The sequence below is a fragment of the Anser brachyrhynchus genome (genome assembly GCF_964034855.1).
Source record: "Anser brachyrhynchus genome assembly, chromosome: 1".
NCBI classification, from domain to species: Eukaryota; Metazoa; Chordata; class Aves; order Anseriformes; family Anatidae; genus Anser; species Anser brachyrhynchus.
In genome coordinates this window covers 212,945,749-212,957,973 of record NC_137694.1, presented here as the reverse complement: position 1 = coordinate 212,957,973, position 12,225 = coordinate 212,945,749, and the positions used below count along the sequence as shown (strand labels likewise).

At 52.4% G+C, this 12,225-nt stretch overlaps 1 protein-coding gene across 4 annotated transcripts in view; it reads left to right on the top strand.

The window, feature by feature from the left end:
• Positions 1–12,225, top strand: part of DCHS1 (dachsous cadherin-related 1) — an 86,456-nt gene that overhangs the window by 51,337 nt on the left and 22,894 nt on the right. For all 4 annotated transcript variants that reach the window (XM_080567792.1, XM_080567793.1, XM_080567794.1 and 1 more), the window contains 5 exons: positions 4,902–5,090; positions 5,211–5,442; positions 6,825–7,061; positions 7,426–8,445; positions 8,630–8,817. In XM_080567792.1, coding sequence (XP_080423918.1) covers positions 4,902–5,090; positions 5,211–5,442; positions 6,825–7,061; positions 7,426–8,445; positions 8,630–8,817 — 1,866 coding nt within the window. The remainder of the gene's footprint in view (positions 1–4,901; positions 5,091–5,210; positions 5,443–6,824; positions 7,062–7,425; positions 8,446–8,629; positions 8,818–12,225) is intronic.

The window sequence follows — 12,225 nt, the reverse complement described above, 5'->3', positions numbered from 1 at the left end:
GGAAGCAAGGGAGAGTATGCCTCTTCAATATGGTGGACCAACCTGAAACACTGACAAGCATCCTAGTGCTACTGAAGGAATTAGACAGCCTGGAGATCCAGTTGGAGACTGGGGGCTGGAGACTGACCTCAGGGCCTCAAACAAACAGTACCTTTAAGGGATTCTGCATTTCACTGCAGACTTTGGAGACAAAATGTTCAGTATGGGTAGTTGTTCATCAGTTCTGCTGCCGTGTTCCAAAGCAGGATGGGAGAGAAGGGACGAAGGCACTCAAATGCTGACAGCAGCTGAATGGGCAGCAAGGCCTTACAGACAACCCCAGCAGGACATTTTGTGCATCAGACAGCACCTCAGCATCTACAGGGGTTGTGTGTGACCACAGTAAAAAGGCTGAACGTGTTCTCAAGTCTGTATGCAGGCCGAACTGTGAATATTAAGTGTTTGGCCAGATACTCTATACTCAGACCTAGGAATATCACAACAGTCATGTGAATACTGGTATGTAAAAGGCATGTTAGCAGGAGAAATGTGCTAATTGAAAAACACACAAAAATGTGAAATGTTAAAACAAAATAGCTACAGTTTGGCACCATCACCCACAAGGATCACTGAGTGCAAATCCTGGCTTCACACAGGACCACCCAAAAATCAAACTGTATGTCTGAGTATTGTCCTGTTTAACATCGTCATTAATGATCTGGGTGATGGGGCAGAGTGTAACCTCAGCAAGTCTGCAGATGGCACAAAACTGAGAGGGGTGGCGGATACACCAGGGGGTTGTGCTGCCCTCCAGAGGGACCTGGACTGGCTGGAGAAATGGGATGACAGAAACATCATGGGGTTCATCAAGAAGTGCAGAGTCCTGCCGCTGGGGAGGAACAAGTCCAGGCACCAGGACATGCTGGGAGCCCCCCAGGTAGAATGCTGCCTGACAGAAATGGACCTGGGGGGCCTGGTGGACATAAAGATGCTGAAGGGACTGCACCTTCTCTGATATGAGGAGAGGTTGAGAGAGCCGGCACTGTTCAGCCCGGAGAAGAGAAAGCTCGGGAATCTCATCAGTGTCTGTAAATACCTGAAGGGGACACTATCTCTTCTTAGCATATAGGGTTGTAGCTGCACATTCTGTAGTCTTGGACAGAAACACAGCATGCACTTTGGCTCTACACATTGTGCCTAGTGTAACCATGGTGATCCTGCAAGCTTGTGCAGGTGTTCTCTACAGGTGAAGTGACCCCACAGCTTTGTCCACATCTCTTATCTTCAGGCCGACCCTCTGAGCACATGCAGGTGTCTTTTATGCACATGGGGACACACAAGTGTCTTGGACAAAAGCACAGTGATCCTGTGAGCTCATGCAGGGACCTCATATTGGTGTTGTGATCCTGCGGGTTAGTGTATTTCCCATACTCACACAGTGCCCCTGCAAGTTCATGCAGGTGTCTTGTTCCCAGCTGCAGCCTTCTCCTCTCCTTTCTCCTCCCACATAAACTCCTCCTGGGAAGAGCCAGTCTTGGCTCTGCAGCATATTCAAAGTCGAAGGCAGGGCTGCTGCAGAGGATCCACTCACGCTCAGAGCTCTGACTCCTGCAGACACACGTTCAAGCAGCAGGCCTTGCACAACCCCAAGTGGAGGGTTTCCTGGGCTCTCCCATAGACAGGCTGACCCCATTTTCCTCTTGTTTCTCAGGCAAAAGTCAGGAGCCTCCTAAGTAAGTTACAGTAAATCCAGCTGTTCCAAGATTTTGGGTGGGCACTAAATAGAGAGCCTGGGGCTGCTCTGGATTAGCTTTCAGCAAAGTTCCTAGAAAAACGTCCAGACTTGGTTTAAAAATTTCCAGGAGTGGTGAATTTGCCACAGGCCTTGCTGAGCCATTTTGGTGGTTAATTAACCTCACAGATAAAAATGTGCAGTGTGTCCCAGATTGCCTGTGCTCTGCAGTCTGCAGCCATGGATCCCAGCTGTGCATGCCTGATGGACTGTGGTGTCTGTCATACCTAGTGACTGATCAAACCCTGCACTGCCACTTGGAGAAGTGCCCAGGCAGCAGCAGCCCCTGCCAGAGACAGCGTCGTGCTGGCCTTCAGGGGCTGTCAGGCCCCACAAGCATGGTCTAGCTACAGGCAAGCAGCCAGCCCCATCCCACAGGAGGCAGGCAGAGGGCATCAGCAGTCTGCAGGCAGGAGGGCTTGGGCCGGGGTCACTGGGTACAGTCCTGTGCCCTCTCCATACAGTGGCAGAGACACCATGTGAATTGTACAGCAGCCCCACACTGAGCTAACATGCTTAGCTGCTCCTTTGGCTGTTTTGCTGTTCCTGTGGCTTTTCTCTAGACTCTGGTTTAGCACCACACCTCCAAGTGAGACAAGGACCAGACACAAGTCTCCAGAGCTGGTATAGCAGTGACACAACCTCTCTTGGACACTATGTGGGCTTGTGCACGAAGTGTTTGTGCTAGACCTCTTCCCTGCTTCTTGAGAAGCCATCAAAACAGGACAGGGAGGTAGAATGATAGATACACATGAATGGGGAACTTTTCTTAGGATCCCGTGCATTGGCTCTACAGCTAGGTTTGCCTCTGTTGCCAAACTCTGGCTCCATCAGGCATTCCTAAAGGGAGATGGCTCTGGGTACTGGGGAGCAGGCAGGGAGATGGTACTGTATTGTACGATAGTGAGAGGTCATCTGTTTCTCCTGTTCCCAAAACCCCACCCAGCTCCTGTGGCAGAAAGCTGGAGTTCCAGATAACTTCCCCTGTAGGTGTCTGTCTTATGACAGGTCAGATTTATACTCTCATATGAACAACTCCAACTGCTACCTGTCTTTGTCATTTAGCTCTGACTTAACACCCTTCTGTTGCTCCCTGACAGCCTCAGCTTGTTATCTGGGGCTCTAGATGGATTCTGATCTGAATGATGCAGGTTTATAGTCATCGCATCCAGACTTGAGGCCCTCATGCTGCACCTCACCTGTGGCCCTGCCAACCAGATACTCAGCCTGTGCTGCACACAGTGACCACTTCCACTCAGTGGCTCCATCCCAGCCTACTTCATGAGCCCTCTGCAGCCAGCCATGCCCTGCTCTGAACCCCTGAGCCAAAGCTTCCTCAGGCCAGGAGCTCCTGGCATGTCCAAGATGCTGTTGCTGCTGCAGGAGCAAGGAGGACACAGCAAAGGGAGCTGAGGCAAGGTGGAGGGAGGAGGTTGAACAGAGGGGGTGGCAGGTGGGGACAGTTCCCCAACGTAGCCAGGCTGCTGTCATGGCACCTGTGTCTCTGAGTGCTCTGCATCTGGAGCAGGGAGGGAGATCTTGTTCCATGGCACTTCTTCCAGCAGCTGCTGTATGGCTGGGGAGCAAATCCCCTCTGAAGGGAGCACTGTGCTTGTTGTCGATGTGCACTCAGCTTCTCTTCCTTGGCATCCCCTTGCAAAGGGCCCACAGGCCTTGGGGAAGGAGGGCTGTCGGGGGAATATCGCAGGTGCTGCCTCCCCTCCCTGGGGTGGGCTGTGGATGCCAGGCAGGAGAACCAGCAAGGGGCTCCCTCAGGTGCTGCCTCCCCTTCCTGGGGTGAGAGCATAACGAGGTCCTACCTCTTCCCACTTTATTCCTTCTTCCCTAGCCCAGCAGTCTCTGTGCTCACTCTGGTTGTTCATCCGTCTCTGAGGGTCTGGTGGTGGCTCAGGTTGGGGGCCCTGCCCGTAGGAAGGAGCTGTTTGCAGCCCCCAGCTGGGCCCTTTCCTTGGCGCGCATGCAACGTTCCTGTGCTTCTCGCTCACGGGAGCCGAGGCCCCAGCGCTGCTGCTGGGAGGAGCTGTGGCTGACGAGGCCTGAACTCCACTTCACCCGGGCCTGGCCCAGCTGCCTCCCTCCTGGCTCCGTCCTCCAGCTTTGTTCTCCACACTGAGCTCCCAGCTGGTGAAAGAGCCGTGGGCAGTGATGCTGCGGTCAGGGGGAAGAAGCTGTTTTCTACTGAGCTGAGCTGCAAAGAGCCAGAGGTGGAGCAGGACCTTGCAGACAGCGAGCGGTTTTAATCTTCCTGCTGTGTCTGTAGATGCTAATGCAAATCCTGTGCCACAGGGTCTGGTAGGTCCGGCTGTCAGAGGGCAATGCCACCTCCAGGCATTTTTCTCAAAGCCCAGGGCTGCCAGGCACAGAGCTCTGAGAGTGAGGCAGAGCCTGGGACATGGGTAAGGAGGGTCTGGTTTGTTTCCCAGCTTGTCTTAAGTGTCCTTGCAGAAGAGAAAGAGCAGAGGGCCAAGGCCAGCTGCTGCAAGAGCGTGGGTTGTCTCTGGCTGGCCAATCAAGCTGGGTGCAGTGGGGATGCTTGTCTGCTAGATCTTTGGCATCTCTGCACCTTTCTGCATCCCCCCTCCCTGTACAGCCTTTTTCTTTGCTAAGGGAAGTCTGTAGACCTGGGTAGTGGATGTTGCCCCACAGTTGCAAGAAGGGAGGTTTCACCTGGAACAAGCCACCTCTGGTGTGCAGGCACCCATGGCAGCACTGTAGACAGCAAGCATGGTGCAGCTCTTGCAAGTCTGCAAGGCTGTGCTCCCCAGCCCTGTGTCCCCTCCTGGAATGTGCCAGTGTAGGCTGACCCTGGGGTGCCTGCTGCTGCCTGCCACTGCATAGGGCACCACCTGAATCCGTGTGACTCTGCAGGACCTGTCCTTCTGCAGAGAATGCTGCAGAGGGAGTCATCTTGTCTGGGACGAGGATGTCAGGACTGAGGCATTAACAGTCAGTCTGCTTTGCTGTGGCCAGCTTTGGGGGCTGTGCAGTAATTGTGGGCTGTGGAGTAGAGGGCAGTACTGGGTTATAAAGGTGGTGGGCTGGGTCTGTCTGCTTAGGCTGGTGGTCTCAATAGTGCTGCCCTGCTTAAGTAGTGCCTTCTCCTATCCAGGTGACAGCCACCGATGCTGACAGTGGCCTCTTCGGCTCCCTTTCCTACTCCGTTGGTTCTGGCATCGGCAGTGTGGTCCCCACGCAGTTCAGCATCGACAAGAACACGGGGCAACTGTGTACAGTGCAGCCTCTGGACCGTGATGAGGGCACGTCTGCCTATGATTTCACCATCACTGCTGTTGATGGGGTGAGTGCTGCAGATGCCAATGGGGATGCAATGCTGCTGTCTCAGCACTGTGCAGGGGATACAATTGTCCTTGCCCCTGCTCCTTGCCCCATCTCTGATCTGTTTTTTTTTTTTCCACAGGGTGGCTTGAACTCGATGGTGTATGTGAAGGTTTTCCTGGAGGACATAAACGACAATCGGCCAGTGTTCTACCCGCTAGAGTATGCTGCCAGCATTAGCACACAGAGCATGCCGGGTACAGCTGTGCTGCGTGTTACTGCCCATGACAAGGATGAAGGTCTGCATGGGAAAGTGACCTACCGCATTGTCTTGGGGAACTCACCCCCTCTCTTCTCTCTCAACAAGGACACAGGTGAGAGAGCTCAGGGCCAGCCAGAGGAAGCATCAGCCAGAGCAGTGGGATGTGGAAAGATGTGAAAGTCATTCTGAAGGTTTCAGCTTGGCCAACTCAGCAATGCAGGCTGCCACCAGAATATGTCTGTTCCTCTCCTGGACATTTCTTCCTTGTCCCAGTGTCTTGATCTCCCAGCTGCCCATTCTGAGACTCAATCTCTGACTCCTTGATTCTGCTCCCTGCTCTCTTCCTTATTTGTCCCCTCTTTCTTCCACACTTTCATTGTCATCCCTAACTCTGGTCGCACACTGGAACAGGCTCCCCAGTGAAGCAGTCACTTCACCAAGCCTGTCTGAATTTAAGAAGCGATTGGACTGTGCACTTAGTCACATGGTCTAATATTTTGGGTAGACCTGTGCGGTGCCAGGAGTTGGACTTGATGATCCTTATGGGTCCCTTCCAACTCGGGATGTTCTATGATTCTATGATTCTATGAACTCACTGCACCTTTCCTCCTGCATACTGCTTGTTTTGTCTCATCAGGCTGTATCCTGCTTAGTTTCTTGTCCCTGCCCAGTTGCCTCCTCTCCCCTGCTCAATTTACTGTCTTCGCTTATAACTCTATGTGCCACGCAGTCCAACCTTTCTCATTGCCTGTCTTGTCTCTTGCCTTCTTTGGCCACCAAAGTCAGAGCAGTTTCTGCTGGGGAGGTGTGTGCATAGGTGTGTGGTGCCAGGAGCCCTCAGTGGGACAGAGTAGTGTCCTGTGCTTTGCAGAGGCATCAGGGTCTGCCCACAGTGGTCCCCAGGTTGCCAAAAGTTGGCTGGGATGAGAACAGGCCTACTGGCCATCCTAATGCAGGGCCACCTCCTTTGTAGGATTCGTCCTGGAAGGTTCTGCAGTTCTACATTTCCTCCAGGAGCCTACTCACAGCCCAGATCCCACCTGCCACTGCTGCGCCCTGACCATCGCCCTGTGCCCCACATCAGAAGTCCTGTTCCCTCCTTCCCCTCTCCCAAATCCTGCTCTCTGTCTTGCTTCTCACAGCCTTCATTGCTGCTTAGCTCAGGACTAGACTTGAGGCTGAGAAGGGAGAATTTGGGGAGCCTTTCCCAGCAGGGTTCCTATTCTTTACTCCAATTCTTCCATGGAACGTTGCCCTGTGACACACATTGTTTGCTACCCTTTTAGGTCTTTCATTTCCTGATCAGTCTGATCTAGCTGGTGGCATCCCTGCCCATGGCACGGGGGTTGGAACTATATGATCTTTAAGGTCCCTTCCAACCCAAGCGCCGTTCTATGATTCTACGATTTCAAGCTTATAGTTTGTCCTGTTGCTCTGGTGCCACGTGATGTAGGGGTGCAGGCTTAGTGCCCTCTGAACATCTTTCTTCCCTAGGTGTCATTTCCCTCTCATGGTCCCTGAGCGGTAAAGCCAACACCCTGGTGCAGCTGGTGATCTCTGCACAAGATGGAGGGGGCCTACAGGCACAGCCAAACGCCCGAGTGAACATCAGCATCGTAGAGGGCACAGTCTCGCCCCCCATCTTTGAGCAAGCCCAGTACTTCTTCACAGTGCCCGAGGACACGTTGCAGGGCACCAACGTGGGGGCTGTCCATGCCCAGAATCCTCCAGGTATGGGCCTGGCCCTTTTATATGCAGTCACTTTTCACTGTTCCTGCATTGCTTTGAAAGTCTGGTATCACACTTCCTCAGAAAGCAACCCCATTCTGGGAGCTCCATGCATGCTCAAAGGCATGCACATCTGAATGTGCACCCCAAGACTGTCACTCTGTTCCAGTACTTGCTCTCACACATGCTTACATGTGTGTACACACACTTGTGCCCATGCACACAAGCATGCAGAGTGCTGCTCTGTATCTCCAGACCAGAGTCTGCCCTAGACAGCAATGTCCAACCCTGATGCTGTCTGTAGCAGGCTGTGGAGGAGGGCCAGGTACACAAATCATTCCTCCTGTCTTCATTTCCCTATCTGCAGGTCATGCCGATGACATCTTTTATTCCATCTCCTCGGGGGATCCTCATGGCTATTTTTCCATTGACTCTGGCTCTGGGCAGCTCCGCACCAGCCTGCCTCTTGATCACGAGTCTCAGGCAGTCCTCATTCTGGATGTCCAGGCCCGAAGTGGTTCACCCCCTGCCTATAGCAACACCCGTGTGAAAATCTCTGTGTCAGATGTGAATGACAATGCACCAGTGTTCCCAGCCACCTCTGACTCCATTCTGCTGCCAGAGGCCACAGAGCCTGGGACTACAGTGTACACTTTGCAGGCTGAGGACCGCGACAGCGGTGCCAATGGTCAGGTGAATTTTGAGCTGGTGTCAGGAGGTGATGGCACCTTCAGTGTTGAGCGCTCATCAGGGGCAGTGCGACTGATCGGAGCACTACAGTATGAAGCCAGCGCAGCATACAGGCTGGCCATTGTGGCCCGAGACAGTGGAGCTCCCCAGCTCAGCTCCACCTTCACACTCCTGGTGCATGTGCAAGCTGAGCATGACAATGGGCCCATCTTTGACACACTCACCTATCGTGTGGAGGTGCGGGAAGGTGTGCCTGTCTCCACTCGCTTCCTGCAGGTGCGGGCCCTGGCACGCGATGCAGAAGCCATGACCCTTACCTACCACTTGCGTGCAGATGGGGATGCTGCCAGCTTTGGCATCATGCCTGAGAGCGGTTGGCTATATGTCAAAAGTGCCCTGGACCGGGAGACACGGGACCTGTATGTGCTCACAGTGCTGGCATCAGCAGGAGGCAGTGCCACAGGGGGGGAAGGCCGGAAAACAGGCACCAGCACTGTACGAATCAGCATCACTGATGAGAACGACAACAGCCCTCGGCTGAGTGAGGAGCGTTACTTCTTCACTGTTCCTGAGAATCAGGCTCCTGGTAGCAGTGTGGGAAGGGTGATGGCAAGTGACCGGGATGCTGGACAGAATAGCCGTCTCACCTACCGTCTGCTCCAGCATGAGCCCAACTTCCTTATCCACACACAGACAGGTGAGAGTCCCCCTGGCTTCTTAGGCTGGGACTGGCTGGGCAAAATACCCAGGGCAGGTCAAAAGTGATGCAAGCCAGGCCAGTATCACAACAAATTAATCATCTTCCTACCCCTGCAGTGCTGGGCTCCCCAGCAACACACCTGAGCACAGGCCCTTCTCTAAAGAGGATTTCTCCCTCACAGGGGAGCTCAGCACCAAGCACAGCCTGGACCGGGAGCAGCAGTCCAGCTACCAACTGTTGGTGATTGTGCAGGATGGGGGAGCACCACCCCGCAGTGCCACAGGAACCATCTATGTCACTGTCCTGGATGAAAATGACAACACTCCTGCTTTCCTTCATGTGGCCAGTGGTCAGGAACTGCCTGTGCAGGTAGGTGCAGCAGGCTGAGGTCCTAGTGGGGCGGCAGCGTGGTAGCCTCTGGGCCTGGGGGCAGGTAGGGGAAGAGCACACAGTGGAGTCTCAGGGTGGGAGAGAAGCAGTCACAGGTTGCACCCATGCAGCAGCCAGGGCAGTCTGGCAAATCTGAGGGAGATGTGGTAAGATGGGCATGCCCTTGGGAAATAGAGGCCTCCTTGTACACAGAGTGGGGACTGCAAAGGGCTCTGGTGCCAATAGGACTGAGCAGCAGGCAGAAGCTCTTGGCTCACAGCTGCCTGCAAGGAGGAAAGGTGAAGGGGAACCCCAAACCTGAGCCAGCAGAGCCAGGAGTAAAACGCTCACAAGCATTTATCTTCTGGGTCTCAGGACTTCCAGCATAGCCACTGAGGTTTCTGGGAGGTCAAGAAAGCACTGCCCAGGTTGTTGAGAATCTTTGATGGGCTCCAACCCAGCTTTCCCTCTCAGTATGGCCTGGTGGCTGTGGTCACCCATGCTCCCAGTGTGGTATGGACTGAGCTATGTCTGTGCTGCTGAAGAAAAGTGGCAAGGACCAGACCTCATCTCCCAGCCCTGCTCTGCTGTGGCCCCTCTGGAGCAGCTTATGTGGCCAGGACACCAGCAGTGATGGAGGGCAAGGTGGGCGATGCAGACCCTGTCCTCAACTCTGTATGGAGTGGGGAGCACCTACAACTGAAAGGATGCATTTGCATGCATCCTTACAGCACTTCAGGCAGCCTGCTCAAAGCCACTTGTGTCCCACTGGGTTTTAAACATCCCGGTGATGGGAGCCTTTCCCGTGTTGCAGGTTCTGCCTGGGCCAGGCTGTGCTAGCTGGCCGCTGCTGCAGGTGGGAGGCCATTGACATGGCCTGGGGTGCCACGGCTCTGGTCAGGCCTGCACTGATGGTTACTGCTTCCCTTCCTGCTCCATCCACAGCTCCCCTTGCCCAGACTTTCTCGTGCCTGTCCAGCTGACACTCTGCGTGCAGAACTGGCAAGGCATGGACTGTATGATGGCATCTCTCAGGGCTTGGTGGAGGCAGGGGAAGGCGAAGTTAGTCTCATGCTCTCTCTGAGCACTGGCCTTTGGGTCACTCCTGCAGGCCAGGGCCAGCTGGCCATTACACTGCTGGGTGTAATAGAACAGGCTCTGCAGAATGGCATTGCTAGCACTCTCTGTCTGCAGTCTGCTGAATGTCCTTGCTCATGTGTGTGGACACCTGCAGCACAAGTGTGCTGCAGTGGATTCTAGCGTCTGGGCCATGAAACAGTGGGAGTGTTCTGCTGGAGCTCAGGTCTCTTCTCTTGCAAAGGTACCACAAAAGCATATGCATCCTTGAGGAGACACAGCAAGGCTGAGATGTATTTGGAGTCCTGAGGGCAGGTAAATGCAATGAGAGGAAGGAAGATGGGAGATGGCATTCATTGTTGCTAGCTAGAAAGTGCTAATGTACGTGGCAAAAAGCAATATGAATTTCACTTATATAGTGATGGGCTCTGAAATGGCAACTGAAGTCTAGGGAGAATCTCAGGGTATCACTGTAAATGCTTTTTGAAAATATCAGCTCAGGACTCAGCAGCAGTCAAAAAGGCGACTCAAATGCTGTGTTTTATTAGAAAAGGAACAGAGACTGAGAAAAAAACTCATCTCAAATTCTGTGTACACTCTGTTGTGCCTTCACAGACTCACTGAATCACAGAACGTTAGGGATTGGAAGGGACCTTGAAAGATCATCTAGTCCAATCCCCCTGCCGGAGCAGGAACACCTAAATCATGTCACAGAGGAACATGTCCAGGCGGGTTTTGAATGTTTCCAGAGAAGAAGACTCCACAAGCCCCCTGGGCAGCCTGTTCCAGTGTTTTGTCACCCTCACCGTGAAAAAGTTTTGTCTCATATTTAAGCGGAATCTCCTATGTTCCGGCTTACATCCATTGCCCCTTGTCCTATCATTGGGTGTCACCGAGAAAAGCCTGGCTCCATCCTCCTGACACTCGCCCTTTACATATTTATACATATATATATATATGTATATGTTTACATATACATATTTATACATATCAACGTTAATAAGGTCACTCCTGTGACCTCTTCTCCAAGCTAAAGAGACCCAGCTCCCCCAGCCTTTCCTCGTAAGGAAGATGCTCCACTCCCTTAATCATCCTTGTGGCTCTGCGCTGGACTCTCTCAAGCAGTTATTATATTCATTCCACTGAGTAAGCAATAGTGCTATAAAAGGCTCAGAAAAGAGTGTTAGTGTGATCTCTAGCAGATAATGGCTTCCATGCAGAGAGAAAATACTTGAACATTCTTTGGCATGATAGATACTGCAGGAATATGACAGAGGTGTGCATTGAGTGGCACAGAGGGAGTCATGGGGAAATTAGAGGTTGTACTTTTCACAATACAAGAACTAGGCAGCTTCATAGGAAATGACCGGGCAGCAGGTTTAAAATAAACAAAGGCAGTACTTTTTCATGCAGAACATAATTAAAATGTGAAATCATTGCCAAAAGTTGCATGGGCTCAAAGTTAGATGAATTCATGGAAAGAAAAAAATCCATCAAAGGCTGTTGAACAAAAGTACGATCTGTGGCTCAGGAAGTGACTTAGCCACAGACTGCTGGAAGCTGGGAAGGTTTCACAGGAGAATTATTCCATACGTACCCTACTTCTTGCATCTTCTCTATCCACTGCCAGCCACTGTTTGAGTTGTGCCTCTAGTTGAGACAGTTCTCTCTGGACCAGGTTGGTATTTGCAGCAGCCTTCTTAGAGGGTGGACATCTGACCTGGACAAGCCTGTCTGGTGGTAATTTTACTAAGGTGGAGGTTTTTGCAGAGGCAGGACCACTTCTATTGCTATTTATTTCTCTGTTTGTGCACCTGAAATGACATTTGTAATGGAGCCTGTGTGGATGCTGATTTTTTAACTCACCCACTGAGTCACTGCTTTCCTCAAGTGGGGTTTGATTTCTGGTGGACGGGCAGTGTGACCATGTGCATGAAGTTGGAGCCCCTTGTAGCTTGGTTGCAGGTGATTATGAACAGCATGGGGGCAAGCCCTGTCCCAGCCTGCTACAGAAAAGGGCTTGGAAGGGGCCTCCTAAGCATGGCCCTGCTCAGAGGTGTCCACATAGATAGTCCTTTTCATAAACAGCTGAGCTATATTTAGAAGGTCCTCTGCCTCCATCACTGCTGTAAAATGCTGTTCCAGATTCCTTGATCTGGTAGTTAGAAACCATCTCTTAATTTCCAGCCTAAACTAATTTCTGACCACTTTATACTCATTTGTTCTTGTGCCAATATTGTGTTTTTGCTTAAATAGCTCCTCTCTCTCCTTGGAATTTCCCTCCCCTTTCCTCAGTGTTTACAGAGTGCAGTCACATCACTCTTTGGCCCG